The sequence below is a fragment of the Oreochromis aureus genome, linkage group 11 (assembly GCF_013358895.1).
Source record: "Oreochromis aureus strain Israel breed Guangdong linkage group 11, ZZ_aureus, whole genome shotgun sequence".
Lineage (NCBI taxonomy): Eukaryota > Metazoa > Chordata > Actinopteri > Cichliformes > Cichlidae > Oreochromis > Oreochromis aureus.
The window spans coordinates 33,414,965-33,438,219 of NC_052952.1; the positions used below are offsets into that span (position 1 = coordinate 33,414,965).

The window sequence follows — 23,255 nt, forward strand, 5'->3', positions numbered from 1 at the left end:
CCCTCAGTGGGTCAACTGCTCATAAAATCCAATCTGATCAACATCTGCAGCCCCACCCAAAGGCTCTGATGTTCTAGAGACAAATGCTACAGGACACTCCAGAGGTCCTGTGTTCATACCTGGGGAGGGTTACACACTATTAGGTAAGTGAGTTTAATGTTTAGTCCTTTTTAAACAGTTAGTTCAGAGCAGTGATATGTATCAGAGTGAAAGACTGATATCTGATTTTCTACTTTCCTTTAATCTTTGATTCTTTTTTCAGCTGTTGAACAATTCAGAGATTACCAAAGTGAAACTGTGTGACAGGTTTAGAGGAGAAATGCCTCTGAAAGAGCTACAAACAACCCAACGACATCCAAAATATGACAAAGAGCTACAACTACATCGTAATTTCATATGCACACTGCCACCAACCAAGAGCAACTCTTTAATGCTGCGTTGGATTTTCGTAAATAGATTTCTTGGACTCTTCTGAATTAAGTTTTCCTCCAACAAGAAAGGCAACAAAGTGTTTAAAAACAATGTCGCTTGAAATAAAGAGACACAACCCTCCAGGAAAAGGAGAAAGTCAGTAAGCACCCAGAGTAACTTAGGTAGGAGGGTGGGATGGATGGATGAGCCCATCAAACATCAGACTGAGGAGACAGGAGTTTCCCACTGACAATAAACATACTTTTCCCTGACACTAATCAGGTAGTAGTTTCTCAACTTTAAGAAGCTGATGCGTCACCATTATCAGTACAAGGACTGTGGATAAGAGAAAAAAAGAAATAAGGGACAAAGAACACAGTCTTTTTTGACAACCACTGAAGTCACAACTGTTCCCGACGATCCAAACTACTTCACATTCTCACACCTTCTAACTGGGGCTCAACAGACACAATGTGATATAAATTTAAAACTCAAAACGTTTTGCTCAATTAAGCTTTAAAAAAATCCTCCTTATGATCCCCCCTGATCCTAGGATCAGTTTGAGGTCAAGAGTTTAACACTGCAGGGCTGGAGATTGCTGGTTTCATGATGTTCTCATTACCAGGATGCTCAAGGAAAAGGAATCCCACTGTGCCCCTCACTGCATAACTGACACAAGATCTTAATGTGTTACACAAAAAAACGAGCACATCAGTATACCTGAAGAAAATTTGTGATCACAGAATCCTCTAACATCTGGGCAGCTGCCACCAATGTTCAACTAACGCTCTCCACGTGCAGTAATGTACTAAGTGACATTAAGCTGCCACATCTGACGGGAGAGTTCACACCGGAAAGTAATTACTCTTCTGGGCTGTTTTCTTTTGCCCAGCTGACTGACATCCCATTAACAGCTGTAGGCGTGTGCGCTTTGGAGTTGCCGCTGCGGGTCAGCTTTTGTTGTTCTGATTGGTTCTCATCTCCACTGTCCTCGTTGGCAGCACGCAAATGAGGATTAATAGTGTTTCATTTGAGAGGTGAGCTTGTGAAGTATACTCCTCTCTCAAAATTTGAAGAGATGCTGTAAAGAAAAGCAAGGAGAAATCTGCACTTCCATTTCGATTCCTGCCGAGGAGATCAGAGGAGGAGAAAATGTGGGAAGCCAGTGTTTACCCTTGGATGAAGCCAGGTAGACAAGTCATAGGTAGACAGGAATCCTTGTTAATCTTTAAAAGGTGAAAGATTATAAAAGATCTATTGAGGAAAGTTACAAAGGCTAACCACAAAACCAGAGCTTAAAAAAGAAAACACACCCGCACACAAAGTGGCTGAGCATTCCTGATTTAGACGAGACGTCTGTCTTATAGCTCTTGGGCATCTTTCTGAGACAAATTACTTTGAGTAGTCAATAGCCTGTAATTAAAATATACCCACTTGATGGAGACGCAACAGTGTCTCTCTATTTAGTTATGGGTTGGAAAGATTAATTCTGGGGTGTATAACCCTTGTAATTTTGCAAGTGCTGTTTATTGTTTTCAGAGAAAAAAAAATTCAGTGCAGACGATTGAAATGTCTCAGCTCAAGGTCTGCTTTGATTTGTTTGCGCTTCACACACACTTGGTCCCCTCTTTGTGCTTTATATGTGCCCTTCTCATGCTTCAGCAACATAGATGCACATTAACAATTTGCATTAATGTTTTGGAACACATCCACAGCTCTCGCACATCGCTGCTGCACTAATGTTCTTTGTGTTTGAATCCAGAGGTCAGGGTTTGCTGTTTTTTTACTCTCAGAAATACTGGCACAAGCTGCTGGATGCCAGCATATTAAACCCAAAGAATGAAAAGAGTCTTGTGAAGAGGGGCCATCATTTGCTGACCTCCTCTCCTCTTACTCTACCCTGTTTAACATGAAACTCACTGGTCCCCCTTGTGGTTAAAGTAACAACTGCAGCACATGTGGGCTCAGGGAGGCAGCAACATGAATTGTTGAATAAAACAGAGGCTGCATTGAAATCACCAGCTGTTGTCCGTAATGATGAAAACATCCCCAACTTAGCATGAATTTATAATTATGCAAAAAGCAAATTTGAATCTCTTTACTGGAACTTTTCAATTCCCATTCAATCTCCCGGGAGAGATGTTGTGAATCATATGCAGAGATTGTGTGTATCTGTGAGAGAGTGTGTGTGTGTGATTTTTTTTTCCTCCCTGTTTTTTTTTTTTTTTTTTTAAATGCAGATCTCAGATACTTCATAATGAAACTTTTGTGGAGTCCCAAAACCACAACAAATGAACTTTTCTGAGAAGTATTTTCATATAAGAGCTTACAATAATGACTCCAGTCCTTTATGTTCACTGATAAATCGCTCAGTGTGGACAACAAGAGAAACTTTCTGAATTTTTTTAAGACACTAACACTGTCTTCATCTCACCTTCTGTTGCCTTGTGTCAGTTTCTTTTAGCTCTTTTCCCTCCCCTTACTAATTCTATTTTCACAGGGGGTTGTAAATTAAGTGTAAATGTAAATGGATCAGTGTGTTATTATGCTAAATCCAGCAAAGAAACACGTTCGTATTGTAAGTAAACAGCTGCATTACCTGTGGGCTCCTGCACACCTGCTAGTGCATAGCAGTTAGCCTGTGCAGATGCAAACTGTCAATCATTTCACACACACGCAGGCAAACAAACAAAGGCGTGCATGTGACAAATGTGTATAAATGTGCAAGGTGCAAGAAAGTTCAAACACATGACACAAATTAAAAAAAAAAAATTCTTGCAAACCACAATCTGTGATGCACACACACACACACACACACAGTCTAAAACACACTTACATTATAGTGTCACATCCACATGATCAGCAGCAGCTCATGCACACACACGATGGGCACAAATAAAGTCAAATATAATAAATTATTTTTGCATTAAACTCTTTCATCTTTTTTCTGATTTGGAAGGATATTGTTGGGAACGTTCAAGCACAACATGTAGACGTATAAAAATGATTTCCTTTACTAAGTGTAATATGTTCTTCATTAAGACTATTAAATTGAATTTACCACATTTACAGATATTTCCCATCTATTTTCAGACTTCAGCAGGAAAAGCGACCTATATCTCTCTATATTTTATTTTATTTTTCACTTAAATACAGCACTCAGTAGATGAAAATCAATTAAAATATCACAAATATATTTAGACGCTATCAGGGCGGAAAATAAAAGCTTTTTTCTCTCTTCTTCTTTCTCTGTCAGCATCCTCAGTGTCTCGGCTGATTCAGCTTCTTACTGTGTTCTTAAAAAATATCCAAGACAACAAATAAAATGAAATGATCCTCTCTCTATGCTGATTTTACAAATTTGCAGTCATTTAGTATATTTTTATTTTTATTTTCTATTTAAACAGGCCTGTATTGACTTCGGTTGGTGGATCTGTGTCTGCGTGATGTCCGGAGTTAAGTTATAAGCGCAAAAATACACACAGCAACAGCTTGCGTTGATAAAATAAAAGTGAGTGTGGTTCAGTAATGATGCATTAAAAATGTTCACCGCCGAATAGTCGGAATAATAATTATTTCCCACTAAAAGCCTTGTTTAAATTGGCGAAATTAATTGGAAAAATAGCTTTCGGCAAACACAGCAGAAGAACAGACTGCAGCATTAACACGCCTTTCAACCAGCATTGTTCAAACTTAATTATTCTTGAAAACTTTTTTTCCCCCTTCCTTGTTTCCTATATTTTGGCGGCTTTCAGACAAATCAACCCATCTGCTTTAATAAACAGCTCTTTATGTCGATACGAGCATGTGATGTATACCAGACTGTACCGGGCTGTACGGTTTCATGCTCGGCTCAGGTGTGCGGGGAGGGAAAGCTGGCAGGTTGCCCTCCGCTATTAAAACAACAGGCTTTGAGTCGCTTCGGAGCAAAACGCACGCCGCTGCGCGCACTTTTACTATTTACCAGACTTTTTTTCCCTCCCTTCTTCTTCTTGACATGCAAACATGTGGCGTGTAAATATGAAAATGAATGAGTGTGAGAGCTCTCCTGGCAGTGACTTCTCTCTCTCTCTCTCGCTCTCTCTCTCGCTCTCTCTCTGTCCCCGGAGAGCGGCGCGTCGGAGAGGAGCGGCTGTAAAAACCAAAGTGGGGCAATGAGACAAGCTGCGCCACAGCTGGCAAATCATCGATTTGAGCATCAGAAACGGGGAGGGGCGGTTCATTTACCTGCCACCCTCTCAAAGCAGCCCTCCTCACATGCCGCTACTCTACTCTCCTCTTCTTCACCCCCGCTGCCCGCAGCGCACGGTTGCTCGCGTTTCTGCGCTCCATCAGCCGTGTGCGCTCCCCAACTTCACTCCAACCTCCGCAAGTGCGGTTTCTACTTGACGACCCCCTCCTCCTCCTCCTCCTCATCCGTAGGACTTTTGACTTTTTTTCCTTTTTTTAAAAAAAGCAGTTCTTCCTCCCACAGAGCAGTCGCCTATTTTTGGATCTCTCGCCGTGGAGCAGTGACAAGAGATTGTTCAACTTTTGATGGAAAACAAGAGGTCGGGCGACTGCTGACTTTAAAGGTACGGTCTCTTACTCTAAACTGTTCCTGTTCAAGTGATCGCTGTCCGCTGTCATTCTGTCACATGCCTCTTTATTAGAGCATCTGCACGGCTTTGAAATCACATTTTTTATTGCGTGTCTCATTAAAAAAGGGGGTCTCCTTGGAATTAGAAGGGTGAGATACTCTAAATGAATTAAAAGCAGTTTTGCAGACCTTCATCTTCCAAATCACTTAAAACCCGCAGACCAAAAGTGTTTGTAAGAATTTAATATTTCAGAGAGATTTTTTAAAAATAAAATAAATAAAATAAAAATCGAGATTATGAACGGTGATGCCGAACCTAAACGCACTCATTCAGAACTTTCTAAATTTAAACGGGCCCGTGTCGTTTCTGCACAAATAAGCAAAGCACTCGTGATATTCGCGGGGTTAAGTGCACCCATCTCCTCTAATTCATTTAACAACTTACTCTGCGGCGCAGTAGAGGAGGAGGAGAAGTGATGCAGCCATCGCCACCGCTGGCCTGACCGTGTCACAGAAAGTTGCTTAGTTTTCCGTCGAGTAGTGAATCTTGTAGAAAATACTAGACTTCAAAACCAGGCCTTCCTCTCTTACTTATAATGAAGTGCGTGCTATCAAACAGCTGACACGTCTATTAGAAATGAATCTACTGCAGCCCAACTGCCCATCTACTTTTACTACTTTTTATTAGGCCATTAGAGCCACTTCATTTATTCCCTCCACATACTTACCATTTAATTACGTGTCAACTTGCTTCAACATTTTTACTGCTGTGACATGAAACATTTTGTGTAACTCTTAAAAAAACACACTGACTGAGCCCAACAAGGTATAAAAAAAAAAGGTGTGAGAGACTCAGAAGGAAACAAACATTAAATGACTTTATTGCTTTCTTTCTGCTTGACTTGGCGTGAGGCAGTCAGAAGGATGTGATGACAGAGTCGGCGTGGTAGTGCTGTTTTGGTCTGCCTTATGGCTTTTGTCACAGTGCTGATAAAGTAATTTCAGGTACAACCAGACCTGTGTGTGTGTTTATGTGTGTGTGTTAGATAAAGAGATAGAGAATAGGGAGCAGTTATGAGAAGATGTATTAGTGTGTTCAAAATGCGTGGGCACCGATCTTCTGTGGTTTACAGGTTTTTAAAGGTTTCACTCTCTGTCTGTTCCTTTTGAAAAATAGCTGACATTTCACACAGCAGCAAGGCCAGTGGCTTTCACTCAGATATTCGAGATTATTTATATATAGATATCAGCATAAATACACACATGTAAGACAGAGTAGAGTTTGCATTTAAGGCACAAGCAAGATGTGGCACAGAGGGGTGATCATTTGTGACAACTGTGCAGAGAAATTAATTTTATACAAAATAATAATAATAATCTAGTGGCGTTTTGCATTTCAGAGACTTGATCTGATAGCTTTCTGAAAAATAATAATTACTTCACGGTGTCACCGGTTGTTTACCATGTTGCTGCTGTAGTCAGGTCGTGTGCGTTGCTCACGCACGTGCAAATTACAAGGTCAAGTGTGGCACTACTGCATGGGAAAAAGCAGGTTATGGCACAACACCGGTGATTTTTCTCCCTTTTATCTTTGCAGATCTGTGGCAGTTCAAGGTTCTGTGGCTTATCTGGTCAGTGCCTTAGACAGCAATGACAAACAGCCTTTTTCCTGTCTCGGGCTGCCATGTGTCACTTCTTGTAAAAGTCCTCAGACAACCAGAAGAAAGCCTCAACGGCAGTTTGTGAGCGTTGAAGCAAAACTTCTCGGTATTACTCCTCGCCTTCATTATAACCACTCCTTATCAGCTTGCGGTTGTGAAAGTGGCACAAAAAAATGTTTGTGTACATACGATACTTTGTCAATATGTTTGGCAAAATTTCTCCACTCGTTCTAGTTTAGCAGGAATGATAAGAATCAGAGTGTGAAGATGTCAGCGTTGCTTCATACTGCCGGGTCACACAGATCCAGCAGTAAAGCTTAAACATCTGTTACAGCTTATTAGTGCCTAATGAAATCCTCTGAATGTGTTCCCAGTTCTTACAATAACCCTACCGTGATTTACAATAAACCTACGATCTGAGAAGACATTTAAATATACTCACCCTTCTTCTTTTAAGTTACAGGTTTAACCTTGTTATACTCAGATTTTTCCCCTCAGAGCTTAGTTTTGTTTTCATTACGACTAATCGAAACTAGTGCACGCGGCATTTACTGTACTGTAGTAGTGTTGTAATAGCAGGAAATCAGCGTGTAGTGTGCACAAACACTCAGGGTTTTCTCACCGTCTTTTACTTTTAAATCCCAGTGACGCTTCTGCATCACATCTCTTTTAATCGTCACTTTCAGGTCGTCAGGTCAAAGGGTTTCTTAGGACTGGCAGGATGACAAATTAAATCTTATCTCTCAGGTGGAGGTGGTGTTAGTTAAGCGTAAATCGGCGTCTGCACATTGGCGTGCCGTGCTCTCGCTCAGTGTCAGGTTCACAGACTCCGAAGGGCAGGTTGTCAGAAGAGAGCGGGAGCAGAAAGTTTGTCCTGTGACCCCGAGACACCAATTAGCATGCACATCGGAGAGCACAGGTTGTGATTTTTGTTGTTGTTTTTGCTGTGCAGTCTGCACTCAAATTATATTAGGAATGCTTCATCACTTTGCTTTAAAATTGAATTACGCTCTCAATCATCATTGCTTTCAGTAAAATTAGAAAAAAAGTTCAGGGAAAGTAGCTGTCCCCAAACACACAACAGACACTTCTATACGTCTCCATAAGCTTTGCTGTGTCGGCTGTGTGTCGTGGTTGTTCTTTGAATTCCTCCAGCAAAAGATGCTGTTTATTAAACCCCACCACCAGCACCAACACCACCACCTCACTCGCTGAGTATTTGCTGGGAGTTTAGAGCTGGGCTGTGCCTCACTTTGCTGAGGCTGATATCTCAGGCTAAAACCATTAATCGTCTTTCTTTACCACCTCGATAATTATCGCTGTAGCAAAATAACAGCTCAGCAAACAGTGAAATTATACCTGTGGTAGGGAGCAGAGTAAATACCTGTTTAGCTGCCAGCAAATGTATTTATTAGACTGTCGCCAGTAAATAAGAGGCCTGTCTCGTTTTTTAATGTGTGGCTCTTTGGGGATTCCATCCCTCCACACTCCCCGCCATGCCTCCTCTGTATGAAATAGCTCTGTTATGATTGCTAATAGAGGAGAAAGATAACAATGATTCCCTCTTTTTTTTCCTTTTTTCTTTTTGGTGGCGTGTTACAACTAGTTTGGAATAAGAAAACGCTGGTGAGTTAATAATGACTGCTGCATTCCAGGGCTCAAAAATGTAAGAAAGCCCCCCCCCCTGTCAGTTACAGACATACCACCCTGGGTGCACGCTTTTAGTGTGTGTGATTCAGGAGTTACAGCTCATTTTGTCATTATCTGGAAAGTTCCCTATAAGAAAGAAAGGGGGGGGGGGGTATGTTGTCCCAGCATGTTGGACTGCATTTATTTTGGCATATGCTTTGCATACTGTTGATCCAGATTCCTTGGCTTAGTGATAAAAGCATCATATTGTTTTTGGGTCCCCACAATCAGCCCCGTTCGCTGAATGGCTTGGCGTGTCCTCCCTGGGACATGAAAAAAAATATCCAAAGTCCGTCACATTGGTTTTGTCACGCTTTTATGAAATGACATCCCTCTTATGTTAGATTTTTTTTTGAGTTGGGGGGGGTTGTTCTTGTTATTTATTGTGCTTCATGCTCCTGTATCAAATATAAATTACAGACGCAAACACATTCGAGTTTTCATGATTCAAATCATATTATTACCGGTCTCATCGTATGTTTTTTTTTCTTAAGAGGGAAAAAAAACTCATTGTCTTTCATTCCGATGCTTGTCTTCATCCGATCTGTGTAGGTTTTTCTGAATCCTTTGTTCAGAGGGAGGAGAAAAAAAACAGCGATTTAGAGGAAAGCGCATCCCGCTAAGATCAGGTTGTTAATACCCACCCACATACCCCAATGAAACAATTTCAACAGATACTGTACTCTCTCTGTCTTACACACACACACACACACACAACACACACACACACACACACACACACACACACACACATTTGCCTTATCAACTGTTTTGTTCGTTAGTGGATGGATGATGCATCCTTTGACAAGGGATTAAATATGCAAAGAAAAATATGTAGATAAAGAAACATCTTTAAGTCTGTGCTTCTTATTCAATACTTCTGCCTAAGCCTGAATATTAAGAGCAGTTTCCTTACACGCTTGTGTGCCATTTTTTTTCCCTTCAACTCACTGCAGCCTCACTTCTTGCACACTGAGGCGAGTAACACCATCCCGTCACCTGCCCTCATTTCCTTAACACTCCCCACAAGGCCAGGGGAACTGTGCCCTTCACCGCCTCTCACCCACTTCAGGAAAAACCCAGCGGGTCATGACAACCTTTCTCACCCCTTCAGCATGCCCTCTCTCACAAAGCCGTCTTCAGTATGTCTTTCTGCGTCTCACACACTAACACCCGTGTCTCTCTAACTCTATTAATTGTTTATTTTTTGCCGTCCACGAGGCAGAAATTAGAGTTTAATTATTTGATCATGTGACGACCGGCGTCCAGCGCGCAGTGACAGAAAAGTAATTTCTCCAAACAGGGCTCTGCCTCTGATGCCTGTTGATTGTTCTATGACTAATTGGTTTTATAATTCGATAAAGGCGCAGAGACACAAGAGAGGGAGGGGGGTGATAAACAAGGCGGTGAAGGGTCCTCTGGGCGCGCCTGGGCGGGGATGTTGGCTTTGAATCGTTAGCGCAGATTCCCGTGAGGAGGCCTGACACGGGCTTGAACCGACACTGCGCTGCTCGGCGGTCATTACAGCCGATGTTATCCTGATGGCGGGGGTCACGGGTTCGGGCAAAAGGCACGAACTTCCAGGGCAGAGGGGCCTTGTTATAAATGGCGCGGAAACACGCTCGCCACCACTGAGCGGATGTACATGTGTCTGTCTGTGTGGCGTGCATCTGTGTGGGAGCTGCACAGTATACAGTGTACACCACACGCCATTGGGGTGGCTGCTGGGTGTGGAGAGTTTTAACCTGAAAACAAGAGATGGGAGTATAGCGGTCGATCTGTCTGTGTATCAGAAATGGGGAGGGAGGAAATCCTCGTGGCGTCTGCCGTCTGCAGCGACGTCGAGACCCTCTGAGGGGAACTGGCGTTAGGCCTTCCTGTCAGCAGGCCTGAGGTGGAGACCACTTGCTCTGCTTCTATTTCTGTCGACTTCATGTGATTATAAAACAATTAAGTACTTAGGAGCCGACTCTCAGTTCATTACATCCCCCTTGTTCTTTCTTTCTCTCTTTTCTGCCTCCTCCCACACCAAAGCGCGGACATATGAGAAATGTAGAAATCACCTTCTCCTGCCGCTAATTGAAAGCCACACTCCTTGTATGAGAAGCTAATTTAAAACACGGAACTAATTCGAGCTGAAGGATATCTTCACGGCGGAGTAGTTTGTCTTTTTGTGGTCACCTCGTAGCAACCGTGTAAGCAGCTCTTTACGTCTTGCATGTAAATATTAATAAACCACCTCAAAGCTGAGCTCTGTACAGAGCTGAATGCGAGCAGTTTGTGCGCAACAGGAAAACGCAAGCAGTACCTGTGACAGCGAACACACACACACACACACACACCAAGGGTGAAACCGGTCACTCTTAAAAAAACATTTCTGAGAAAACAATGAGCACCTCTGAGACAGCATCGAACCAAATGATGACACATTGCGCTTGTATTGTTGAGAAAGTGTAATATTCTGGGTTGGGTTAGTGGAGTCTGTAGCGCCTTTTGAAACTTATTTGCCCACACACTGTCAAAGAAATGTCAGTGGCACTAAACAAGTCAAACGCCTCCCTTTTTCCTGAATTCATTCATGATAGAAAAATCAATTCTGCACCAAGTGCTGTGCTCTTGTTTAGAAAAGAGGTTCGCTTTATTTTTGTGGCTTCGTTTTTTTTTTTGCTACTCATTTAACTGCTTCTTGGTTTTGCACGGCATCTACTGTACAACACCCTTGTTTTCATTTTTTCTCTGCACATGACATATTTTTGAGGTTCGTCTGCGCACCCACACTGATGCAGGCGTGTTTTGACACGTTTCCTCGACAGATTATTAAATCCTCTTCAGCCTCTAATAATACTATTATGTTTATGTGTGTGTGTTTTTTTTGTTGCGCGAGACACTTGCAGAAAGAGCTCAAAGTCGAACCAGTGACAGCACTAACCCCCATGCTGCGTCTGTGTGTTTGCTCAGACTGGATCCGCAGACTAATTTGTATTAGTAACCAAATAATCGCATTAATTCCCATTAGAAGCATCACAAGTGGTGAGCATGAAGACATCACAACACCTACGTAGAGTAAGTGATGGCGGCGCCGCTTCGCTTGATACACTAAATAAAGACGCCTCTCGATGCTGAGCCAACAATAATATATTTTCTTATTCATTTTCAGCCTTTTCTCCCCCTTTTGTGTGCCGATTATTAGTGTCCTTTTAAATAAAAGACACGTAATACTTCATTTCTTCAGGGACGTGTGGTTTAAAAAGCAGCGGGCCAGATATGATACCACTGATAAGTGTGTTATGGGAAAAAAACACTCAGTACCTGTGATAATGCACACACTGAGGGTGAAATATATTTAAATATTATTTAAATATGAGGTGTCTCTTTAGCATCCAGTCTGTCATGTCATTTTTCATGATTTCTTTACAAATGTAGCCATCAGGCACAAAATCCTGCCTGAACAATTACACTTGTGTACATGCATCTCCCCAACACAAAGCCACACAAGGCTTGTAAAAACCCACCTTGAACAGAGCTAAATCTGCATTCAGCACATGATTATAACACCGCACAGCTAGTATTTTTAAAACGGCTTTCTGTGTTTCAAAACCCATTTTTCCCTCTTTTCTGTGTGATACAAAACGGTATATGTTAATTGATAATCAGCAGTGTTGATTCAGTGGTGCATTCAGTGCAAATCTGTGCCCTTCTGGATGTCAGAGGGTTTTCACAGCCACGTCGGTGCCAACCTAGCTGGCAGTGCCGGCACCTGTTGGCGGTGCCAAGGCCTGGCAGGGGTTATCGATGCTCTCTGATGGTGCCCGACAATCACAGTGGAAATGACTGCGGCTGCTTGCGTCATGCCAGATAGAAAAGAGCATTTGCCGACAATGGCTCGCTTTCACCATCGCTCCTGTTTTCCGGATGCTGCTAACGACGGCCAAGGAAGAAAAAAACTGGTTAAAAAAAAAGAAAGAGAGAGGAACGGGAGCCGCTGCCGTGAACATCATGTAAAACATGTCAAACGTGGAAAACATGTCAACGTGCAGAACGTTGAGTAGCAATGCTGTGCAAGCTGAGGTGATGCAAAGCAATCTGCTGAAGAGAAGGTGTGGGTGTAGGGGGGCTCCAGCCTGTCAGATTCATGTTAGTACATATCACAGAGAACCTGAAAAGGAGGTGCATGCATGCACACACACGATATTCATGATTATTATTATTATTTCTATTCATGAAAAATAAAGTAAAATGTCCTTTACTTTCATGTATCTATGATGTGGTAAACTTACAAATAATACATTTGTGACTTTTATGTCTTAAAGGGCTTGGTGGAAGTCTTGTTGCTGAATAATATGAATCTCTGAAGATGTATAAATAGTATTTACTCCACAATTTGGGTCCTTTAACCACACTGTACACCACAGCTGGTTTTAGTGCAAGTGTTGGCAGCTCACTGAAAACCAGAGAATGGTTGAGATAAGAATTGATTGCTGAATCTTTGAGTGACAGCCTCTGCACGTGAATTCAAACATGCTGGGGTCGCATATCAGCGTTTTCAACAACTCTTCTACTTCCTGTTAAAAAAACCACACAAGACGTGGGACCCTTTTAAAATGCAACCGCCTCCTCAAAACTTACACCTCACACTAACTAGGTGTCAATATTGCAAGACGTTCCATCTCAGGTCCGAAAGGTGAGTTTCATGTTGCATTTTTTTTTTTTTTTTCGTTAAAAGCCTCTTTGATGGCCTCCTGCTATGAATTTCTAATGCAGTCTTTTTGGACACAAATGTATTTTAAAATGAACAAACTTTTGACCCCATGGTGGTGGGTGGAACAATGATTTAGTTTCACAACTAGGGGGGTGAATGAGAGGTGTAACTGTGATGCATCACTTCTTCCGTGATTGGTTTATTTGATCGGTTCCAGGGTTGGCTTTATTTTAAAGACCTCCAGTTCTTTCCCCGCCTAAAAGAAGCACTTTATGTAAATTTAGAACGATTTTCTTTGTCGAGCTTCTCCGACTGCCGTCACTGGCTAAGCTGAGATGCTTACAACTGCCGGGATGCATTGTTTATGAAACAGCAGCTTTGTGTGAGACGGTTTGCCGTCTTTTTTTTTTTTTTTTGCGCGGATGAGCTTTATCAACTCTGCAAAGACATAAGTCAGCATGTAGTGTTATGTAGCACTTCATGCACACCTGACCTCTACGATCGGCAAGATTCAGGTTCTGTCGATGTGATAGGTACACACACTTCCTGTTTTCTGTTGGTTTCCTGTTTTTGTTCTTGCACAGCCTGGACAGACGTGTTTCTTCGTTTCTCTTTGATGTACACACTGGCCTGATGACAAAGCCACACCTTATGTTAAGTGTGAAGAAGAGCACGCTTTTTATGAAACAAGTGTCCCCATATTTTCACTTAATGTGTAAAATCTATTTCCCCATGTACTCTCAACGCTGAACTTTGCCTCACACACTCCCCCATCTGGCTCTTTCTAGGATCTAAAGATGGAGAGTCAGATACAGCCTCACACCATGTGTGGGTGTGTCCATCATTAAAATGACCTTTTTCTCATGAAGTCAGAGTGAAGATCTTATTATTGGGTCACCTTAATGGTTCGGTAAAAACACCAGATCAGGCCTTTATTGACAATACCAACAGATTAACTTGTGTGATGTTTTGGCAGTTCGGCCAGCAGGGACTGGTTTAAGAAATAATTACAAAATAATGACAATAGCTTAACATCAGCCTGTTCAGGGTTTCTGTTGACAATATCAACAGAGATTAGCTCATCTAATATTTTGGTCTAACTTGCAGTGGAGGTAAAGTTTTAGCACATATGGGAAGACTGCTGAAAGCTAAATGTTGAGAGAGGGAAATGAGAGATGTGGCAATGAAGACTGATTTTAAAAAAAAGTGTATTACTTGTACTATTTCAATAATAGCCCTGAGAAATCGCTAAAGCTTAATATTCAAGTTGATAAACAACCAACATACATATTTATACAAAAATATGAGTCTAAATTGTATATTATTGCTGTAAGGGTGGAAAATGTAAATAAATATATTAATATGTAGTCACTTTTTCATTTGAAATAAAGCTATTATCTGCTTTTTAGACTTATATGTGTAATTTCTTATATTACTTTGTAGCGTATGTAATTTTATATTTTTATTTAGTCTTTATTTAACTAGGAAAATATGACTCTTGAGATTAAAAATATCCTTTGGAAATGTGTGTTTGCCAAGATAAACATCAGCACCATCAACTGTGATCAGTAATCCACACATGGAATAGGAAAATGCACAAAATAGGTACTTATGTGTATGAGACAAAGCAAAATGGTTAATGTTAAAGCTCAGACCTAAAGCAGGGTCAGTAATGCTCAGCTATCACATTTGCATCCTGAGGTCATTTATAGTGGCCTTAAATATATTTAGTGTATGGTTTGGATCAAACTCCAAACAATATTTCTACTCTGCAAAAAATGTATTTTTATTCCTAGTTATGAGATTATTTTGGAGTTTTAAATAAACGGTTTTTGTTTTTTGCAAACACAGCATTTTTTAAATTTTTTCTTACTTTTACTTTTTGATTTCAGTTTGTCTCAAAGGGGCAGCCACCTTACTTATTTTGCTATTCTGACTACATCTGAATGTAGATTGTTTTGTCAAACAAAAACTGTACATTTGGCCCAAAGTAAAGTCTTGAAATAAATAAATAAACAAATAAATAAAACACATCATAAATTAAGGTATCGCGCGCGCGCGTGTGTGTGTGTGAGCATCTGTGTGTTACTCGGTAATAAATGCAGGACCGCCTCACTCTAATCAAGCTGATTAAAAATTCCTGCGCGCACAGCCGGAAATCGCACCACCGTTCCTCCCCGTTGTGTGTGTATTAGTGAGTGTGTGTGAATGCATGTGTGTTTATGTGTGTGTGTGTGTGTGTGTGTGTGGTTTCGCTCCCGGTCCACTTTCTCCACTTTGTCTCCGCCAGGACTTTTCCTGCCTGAGATGCGGAGGAATCATCTGTTTTTATTCTAATAGGGAAAGCTGCTGGTGTTGGTGGTGTGTGTGGGGATTATTCCTCTTATTTTCTCTTATTCTCACACACTTTACACCCCATCTCCTGCTCTCTCTCTCTCGCACACACACACATCCCCATCCTTTCTTCTATTTTTTTACCCTATTTTTTTTTACCCCCTCTTACCACGCCATTTGAAATGAGGAGGAGAGAAGGAAAGCAGAGGCAGCGGCAGCACCAGCAGCGAGGAGAGGAGAGGGGGGAGTGATGAGTCAATACAACTAATAATTTAATGGGGACAGAGAGGGAGAGACGGAGTGAGAGGGGGAGAGACAGAGAGGGAGATAGAGAGAAAGAGGAGCTCCGTCCGGACGCCAATCCCCAGCCAACAGGACACCTCCTACTATTACTATCAAGGCAGCTCTCTTATGCATCCACAGCGAGCCTTATTCATCCTCGGCATCGGAAAGTAAACCGCACTTTTTGACCCCCCTCTCCTTGTTTTATTTTGCGAACCTGTTTCGACTGTCCGCATATCGTCTCCACATCGCCTCCATGGCAAGCTCACACAGTCGCTTCTTAGTATTTTTGCTCTCTCTCAGTCTGCCGGCAGTCAAATCTAGCTAAGCCGACGCTGAGCTATTTTTTCCCGTAGTCCCTCCGTGAACACACACAGCGAGGGTTTGTTAGGTCTCGGCGGCGGTTGTTGTTGTTACAACTGTGTCCGAGGTGCTTGTGGTTCGTGCTGGCCGTACTGTGCGGCTGCCTGCTCGCCGTTTTGGATGTTGTGCTGCGAACTAAAGCCGAAGTCGCCTTCACTTGTAAGCGTTGCTAAATGTCGCCGGTTTTAACGCTTTCCGTTGCCGTCTTTTTTCCTCCACTTGGACGGAATTGGCTGTAACGTCAGGGCTGCACACTCCTGTCTCTCTCCGCTCCTGCCGCACACGCACAACCGCTTACCAATGTTCGCCTATCACGGTCCATCTCGACCTCGTCCTCCCTTGCACAGACCCGGGTTGTTGTTGTTTTTTCGCACCGCCTGCCAGTCCTCCGCCAAGAAGAGCAGGAGAAAGCATCTTTTTAAACACTGATTTTGGGAACCCCTCGCTGTCATGCACACGTAGAGATATAACAAGAGAGGAACCGGGAGTTGTTTTTGGGGAGGGGGGGTTTCTTTCTTTTTCTTTTTTTTTCTTCTATCTTTTCTACCCTGGCCAAACTTGAAGAAGAAGCGTTTTCCAGCCGGTGTTATATGCTCTCCAGTGCTGAAGTGCTGCGGTTCAGGTTGGTTTGAAGTTTTTTTTCTTTTCTATTTCTTTTCTTTCTTTCTTTCTTTTTTAACTCAACTTGTCCTCTCTTAACTCCCACCCCCCTTTGAGCAGGGGCGTCCAGGATTTTTGTAAATGGGGTGGCCCAGAACAAAGCAGGTGGGGGGGGGGCTGTAGAAAGCAGTGTTTGATGAATTGATTGTGACTTGTTTTGTATTAAGTAACTCTTTTATAAAGTGGTTAAACTCTTTATTTAAGTGAAAGTCTACAAGTACAAAAACTTTAGCAGCACTTTTAGGTACCTACAGTTAAAGTATTGATGATGCAGAAACATATACATCATGTTATCATTATATTTGCTGATTCAATAATGTATATAGCACTTTATTTTGCATCAAAAGACTAATTTAATTATTTTCTATATTGCTGGGTAGCTTTATTTATAATATTACAATTTTTTTATTGGATTAAAAAAAACTGAACAATAATAAGTGGCAAAAACTTCAAAGATATCCTTAAAACTGCTTTAGTAAAGTAACTGAATAAATGCACTTGGTTACATCCCACAACTCACCCTGTCCATATTTCATCCAGTCTTGCTGGGCATTGTGAGATCAAAGATGCTCGAGTCCAGCTGTATTTGGTGTGAGGGGCTGTCTCTCTGGAGACACCTCTGCCCTTTAGGGGTGATGTGCCCATTTGAACTATCGCTCTGGTTTTTGTGTTTTAAGGTCATATAAAAATCCTGACCTGGATCCAGACTGTATCCGGGTCTGGATTCCTTTGGCTCCCCCTCTGTGGGGAATTAGTTGCTTCATTGGATGTTATGAATCGAGGAGTTCATGATCTTTTGAGTGGGGGTGGATGATTTTGCCCTTTTCAGTCTTTGACAACAGCATTCCAGTTCAGTCCACCGGCACCCACTAACCACCACGAATAATTATTTTTCTGTCGTGTCCTAATATTATTCATATTATTATTATTGTTATCATTGATCAGATTTTCGAAGTTTGCCCGAGCACTTCAAATGATGTAGGAAGCTGTGTGTGTGTTTGTGTGTGTAAGCACACCTGTGGGTAAAGCAGCCATCCTCCATCTTTCCTTTTTGTCTCTTCCTCCCTTTTCTTTCCCACTTTAGATGACTACCCTCATGAGTCAGCTACTGCCTGTTTTGGAGTTTCCTCAAGCTGCTTTCTCCCCCCCACATCCTAAAGTTGTAAACTCATTGCTCGCCACGGGTGTTTTGCTGCACTTGCAGAATCTAAAAATAAAGTTCACACCTGTAAAAGCTTGTAACTGATTTTGTTTGTCTGCCACAACAAAATGACGGTGCGGCCTTTCGCCTTCTTTCTTTTTTTCTCCAAGCTGCGTCACGAATGGTAAGCCACACAAAGTGACTCACAAACTGAATTACGTTAGTTTCCCTTCCGTGCGTGCTCCGCAGCACAACCTTGTTCCTTGAACTGTACTGTATTTATTCAAGTGGAATCTCCCAGCAAATTAATGTATTTGCTCTAAAACCTCGGCCTGTTTGCCTCCGCTCGCATGGGAATTTCTAGCGGGACACCCATACATAATACATGCGTTAAAAAATGGGAACATTACAGCAGCAAGATGACATCACCGTGGCCCGAGTCATCATAACCGAGGCGAATTGACAGTTACTGCCGTAATGGGTCCGTTTTCAGAGGTCTCAATTACTTAAAGGACTTTTTTTTGCTCTATAAAAATGTCCCTTCACATCTTCACATGTCAGTGATATCAACACAAAAGATTTCGCGTTCATTGCTTCTTCGTATCACATGGCAGCTCCTCATTCTTCTGCTTCTTTTATGCCACACGCATATCTCCCCTGGCAGCTGATTATATGCTGTTTCTGCCTCCCCCAGGTGATAGTGAGCTGAGGTGCTGAGAATGATGGAACATCTCAGCGAGACGTGTTTGGGCAAGGAGAACTCAGAGCTGGTCAACAGCATGGCAGAGGCCAAGGCCCCGCCGGCCAAGCTGCCCCGGCTGGAGCAGAACGGCAGCCCCCTGGGCCGGGCCAGGCTGGGCAGCACCGGGACCAAACTCGGAGGCGTCCCGTACAAACCCACCAGCCACCTGCTGAAGACCTGCCATAAGAAAGGTAAGAAAGACAGAAACGGATCAAAAGGAATCTATTGGGAATAATTGTAAACATTTATAGTTCCTAGTATCTCAGATTGGTTTATTCTTTTTTTTTGGAGTATTTATTGGAAAAATAATCAATATGAAGACTTCCCTCTGGGTTCTGGGAAATGGTGTGCTGCTTTGTGGGTTAATCACACAGGTGAAAATTAATTACAAATCAAATGATCAAGCACATATCCCAAATATGTGCGTCTAAAATTAGAATAGTTTCTGCTTTTATTTGTTTTATATGATAGAAAACTGAATATTTCAGGGGGTTTAAGTGTTGGTAGAAAAAACAAATGATCTGAAAATGTTTTTACTGCTTTTTTCTTTTAAGGAAAAAAACTTTTTGTTATTTTACAGACAAAATTATTCTAAATTCAAAATAACCATTTACTTTCAGGCCTTATTTTTTGACATCTTGTATAGTTGTCATTTATACACAACAAGATAATCTATGAAGGTGTTAACGGTTAGTCGCAGTGCCAGCCTGTATCAACCGCATGCGATACAAATAAAGTATACGCAGCTCTGTGTGTATTTGTAATGACTGAGAGGAAACATAACCAATGTAAAAAGAGGAAAGTAATTTAAATGCAGTTTAAATAGGCCCCCTCCCACACACACACACACAGCACCTTCCACCCACCACCACCCCTGCATGCTCTCCAAAACTCTTAAACCTTTTTACAATGCTTCTTTAGTCATCTCAGCACGCACACACACACACACACACACACACTCCCACTTATTTGCCCAGACAATAGCTAATAGAAGAGCACTGTGAGAATTATTCCTGTGCCGTGCTGCATAGCGCTGTGTCACTGCTGCTCTCTCCAACCCCGGCACTCCTGCTCTGACATTTGTTTATTAAGGGAAAGTTTCAGTCCTTTAAGAGCCATTGCTGCTTAAAGGGAGCCTTTACTTTGAGATTATGACATAGCTTTTTAATATAACCGGTGTCATCTTGTGAAAAACACGCCGGGCAAAGCCATCCAATATGTGAACCTTCATTTTATGATTATGTTTCTTTATTTTTTTTTTTGAGTTTGAAATCCTGCAGGTTTGGAGTTGTAATAGCACTTGGCTGCGAGAGCTCAAATGTTTGTTTGTTTGGCTGGTTTGGTTTTCTTTGGCCAAGAGGGACTAAGGAAGTCTTGGAATGTAGCTGCGCGAGTGTCCTCGGATGGGCCATTTCTCTTATTCGCTGCTTTTTATCTACGTGTTGCACGCCAGCTGAGAGAGCCTAATTTCTCACCTTCATCATCTCTGCTTCTCTTGGCCTCCTACAACGTTTGCTCCTCCAAGCATCCTCTTTGCCCTCCCCTCCTCTTCCTTTTCCTCTCATCCTTTTTTTTCGTCAAATTTTAGAAAAGAGCGAAACAGCCGAGAGAGGCGGCTGGTCAGCCACGGAGGCTTCGCAGAGGGCCCACAGTGGGCATTGTGTCCGAGCCCGAAACACTATTTACCACAGCCCTCTCTGGGCTCCCTGGAAACAAAGCCAGTATTGATCCCCCAAATGAACCTGCACAGCAGTCTTTATTGTTAGATCTTTATCTATTAAAATCAGGGGAGGAGAAAAGCAGCTCTTTCAGCACATTCTTTTGCATCTGTTGGCTTATTGATTGTTTTGCCAGAGCTGTGTGCATCTTCTGGAATGCTTGGGATTGGAAAATATGGGAATGTATATCATATCTATCTGCACTTACAGCGTATGTAAAGAAACGTACCCAGGTGGCAGCAGGTAGAGCAGAGACCTACTGAAAAAGTGGGGAAACAGGGCAACATTTACAAAGTACAGTAAGCGAAAGATTACCTCCAATCAGCACTTTGACATAATTTTGACTTTCTGTTTTTATTCAGACTAAAACTTCAAAAGGCCAAGCCGCCCCTGTGCCCTCAAAGTCTAAATTTCACGGCTGTTATTTTAGCCAAAATGGCATATTGGATGATATTTGCACAGTTGGTCCCTTGAACATTTGACAGTCTTTGGACAAGGATTGTTCATTCCACCTAACAGCAGAGCCACTGTTGACACAGACTCGTAAACCTCAGGGCGCAGAGGTGGCTCGGGATTTGAAGCGCTGCATCATGGGAAGATGATTTTGGGTTGGCAGTCAGGGGGAAAAAGGCTAATGTGATCCCAGCACCTTGACAGTGAATAAACAGTGTATTGTGCCAAAAAGAGAGACGAGACTTTCTGTTTTTTGCAGCATGTTTGTTCACACGCGCTTAAGGTTATCATTCTGTCTAATATACAGTATATTTTTGCTTGTCACAAGCAATACCAATCAGTGCAGGCCATAGTGCAACACCTCTGCAATATTATGTCATCATCTTAAAGCTTTAGGCAACATGAAGGAATGCTACAACATTTAAAAATGAATCTTAAAATGGGAATTTGGAGCAAAAAGCATCAGGGGGGAGATGATGGAAATGGAGAAAAAAAGAAAGAAAAAAGAGGGCAATTTCTTAAAAGACGAAACAAATTCTGTGTCTAAAATTATGCACCCAAGTAATATTTGATCCCTCAAGTTGATCATAGAGTTTGGCAATGGGACAAAAAGGTGAAGGTGTTGAAGGAAATTGCCCTATAAAAAATGAAATATGCCTTTGTGGTCCAAACTTGTGTTCAGAGCTTAAACCTGGATGTTCACTTCTAATCCCTCGACAGTCAACCTCAGTGTAACTTAATCATCTGCCCTAAATTTTAATCCCATTCCTCTGCAAACAGCGGACTGAAGGTCAGAGTTTTACATGTGAAGAAATGGCTTGTGTCTCTTTGTCTGCAGGCAACATGCTGCCTGTGTTCTGTGTGGTCGAGCACTACGAGAATCCCATGGATTTTGACAGCAAGGAGGAGCACGCTGAATTTGTCCTGGTGCGCAAGGACATGCTCTTCAACCAGCTCATCGAGATGGCCCTGCTGTCACTGGGCTACTCCCACAGCTCAGCAGCCCAGGCCAAAGGTAACCCCTCACCCACTCCCATCATTGTCATCTCTTTCTTCTCTGATCTGACGCTCTTCTTTTATGCTTATCAGCGTCTTTTCTACAGCATTTTCTGACATGCTGGTGCTTGTGCACACACACTCACTCAAACCTACACACACACATACACTCTGTGACCATAATAGCCTACCGCCAGCAGATCTGAAGCCACAGTAACACAACCTGACACTGATCCCAGAAAGGAGATGCTCAAGTCTCCCAGGGGTCATACGCTACATATTCCCACACAGAGGTATCCTCGCACTCTCACACAGGCTAGCTGCACAGGTTTACCCACTAAAATGTTTACATGCACATTCACTTGAGCGCTCATATTGTATATATTTATATGCATATACCCTCGGTGACAGTGGGTGGGAGGGGCAGGTGGAGGAAAGGGTCTGCTAATTGCACTTGAGCACACGTAGGCTGAGTGCGGCTGTTTCAAGGTGCCTCGATGCATGCTTTTTTATTATAGGCTGTCCATCACGCTGCACATACATACACATCCTAGGCCACCTTTCTCATGAGCAGTCTTCCATCTCTCTTTCTGCTGTGCGGGCTGCCACTGTTTTAAAAGCACTCTCAGGAAAAATCCTGCGTGGTTGTTGCGATTTCAGTGAAAATTAAGGAAATAAAGAGCATTTATGGCACTGGAATGCTTCTGGGGGTATCTACGCGTGGCTTCGTTCCTACCGTGCATGTTTACGGCTTTAAAATAAACAGCGAAAGCGGGCTTCGTGCTGATTTATTTGCTTCTGTGTCCATTGTTGTGCTTTTGTTTCCAAATCTGTGATTTTTTTTCATGCGTTTCCACATTTTGCCCATATTTATGTGTGCCTGCATGTGTTTTGCATCATCCAGGTATGATTCAGGTGGGGAAGTGGAACCCCGTCCCACTGTCATATGTGACAGACGCACCAGACGCCACAGTGGCAGACATGCTGCAGGACGTCTACCACGTGGTCACACTTAAGATCCAGCTGCACAGGTAAGCAACCAATCCACAAGTTCGGGCACATGTGTACTGGAATATTTACAGTTGCACCAGCCCAGAATGTGTGCACATGTTCATACATATTCTTACCTGAGTGCTAACCACAAAACTGTGTTTGAAGAGAACAGTTAGTCATGATCACATTAGCATTTTCCCCCCTCTGATCTGTTGCGCTCTTTATCCATCTAGATAATTTCGATGTGAGTTTCAGCGTTTTGAAGATATATTGGTTGTAGAAATGTCTGCCTTCTCATCGCTATAATGGAAATAAATGACACATATCTTGTGGTGCAAAAATGCCAAGAGAATACATAATTAAACAAAACTCAGCAGCAATATGTATTTCCAGAAACCATAACCTGGTTGCTCAAAACAGTCCACCAACCTAGCTGCGAGTAGTTTCGTGTAGGAACTATTTTGTTTTTGCTGTCTCCATCCGCCATGCAAAAGATTGGTGCAGCTAGCAAACAGTACAGCTCAGGCACAGGAG

The 23,255-nt window shown here is 42.3% G+C and overlaps 1 protein-coding gene across 5 annotated transcripts in view; it reads left to right on the plus strand.

Annotated features, from left to right (window-relative positions):
- The first annotated feature begins 4,559 nt into the window (after window positions 1–4,559).
- The window catches only part of LOC116311338 (DNA-binding protein SATB1), a 58,511-nt gene continuing 39,815 nt past the window's right edge, over window positions 4,560–23,255 (plus strand). For 3 of the 5 annotated variants that reach the window (XM_031728427.2, XM_031728429.2, XM_031728430.2), the window contains exons 1-4: window positions 4,560–4,985; window positions 18,514–18,752; window positions 21,571–21,747; window positions 22,633–22,759. In XM_031728427.2, the coding sequence (XP_031584287.1) occupies window positions 18,539–18,752; window positions 21,571–21,747; window positions 22,633–22,759 (518 nt within the window). In that variant the 5' untranslated portion in view covers window positions 4,560–4,985; window positions 18,514–18,538. Of the gene's footprint in view, window positions 4,986–12,978; window positions 13,022–15,592; window positions 16,641–18,513; window positions 18,753–21,570; window positions 21,748–22,632; window positions 22,760–23,255 lie in introns of those variants that run through there. The other 2 variants (XM_039619805.1, XM_039619804.1) reach the window with 2 other exon arrangements.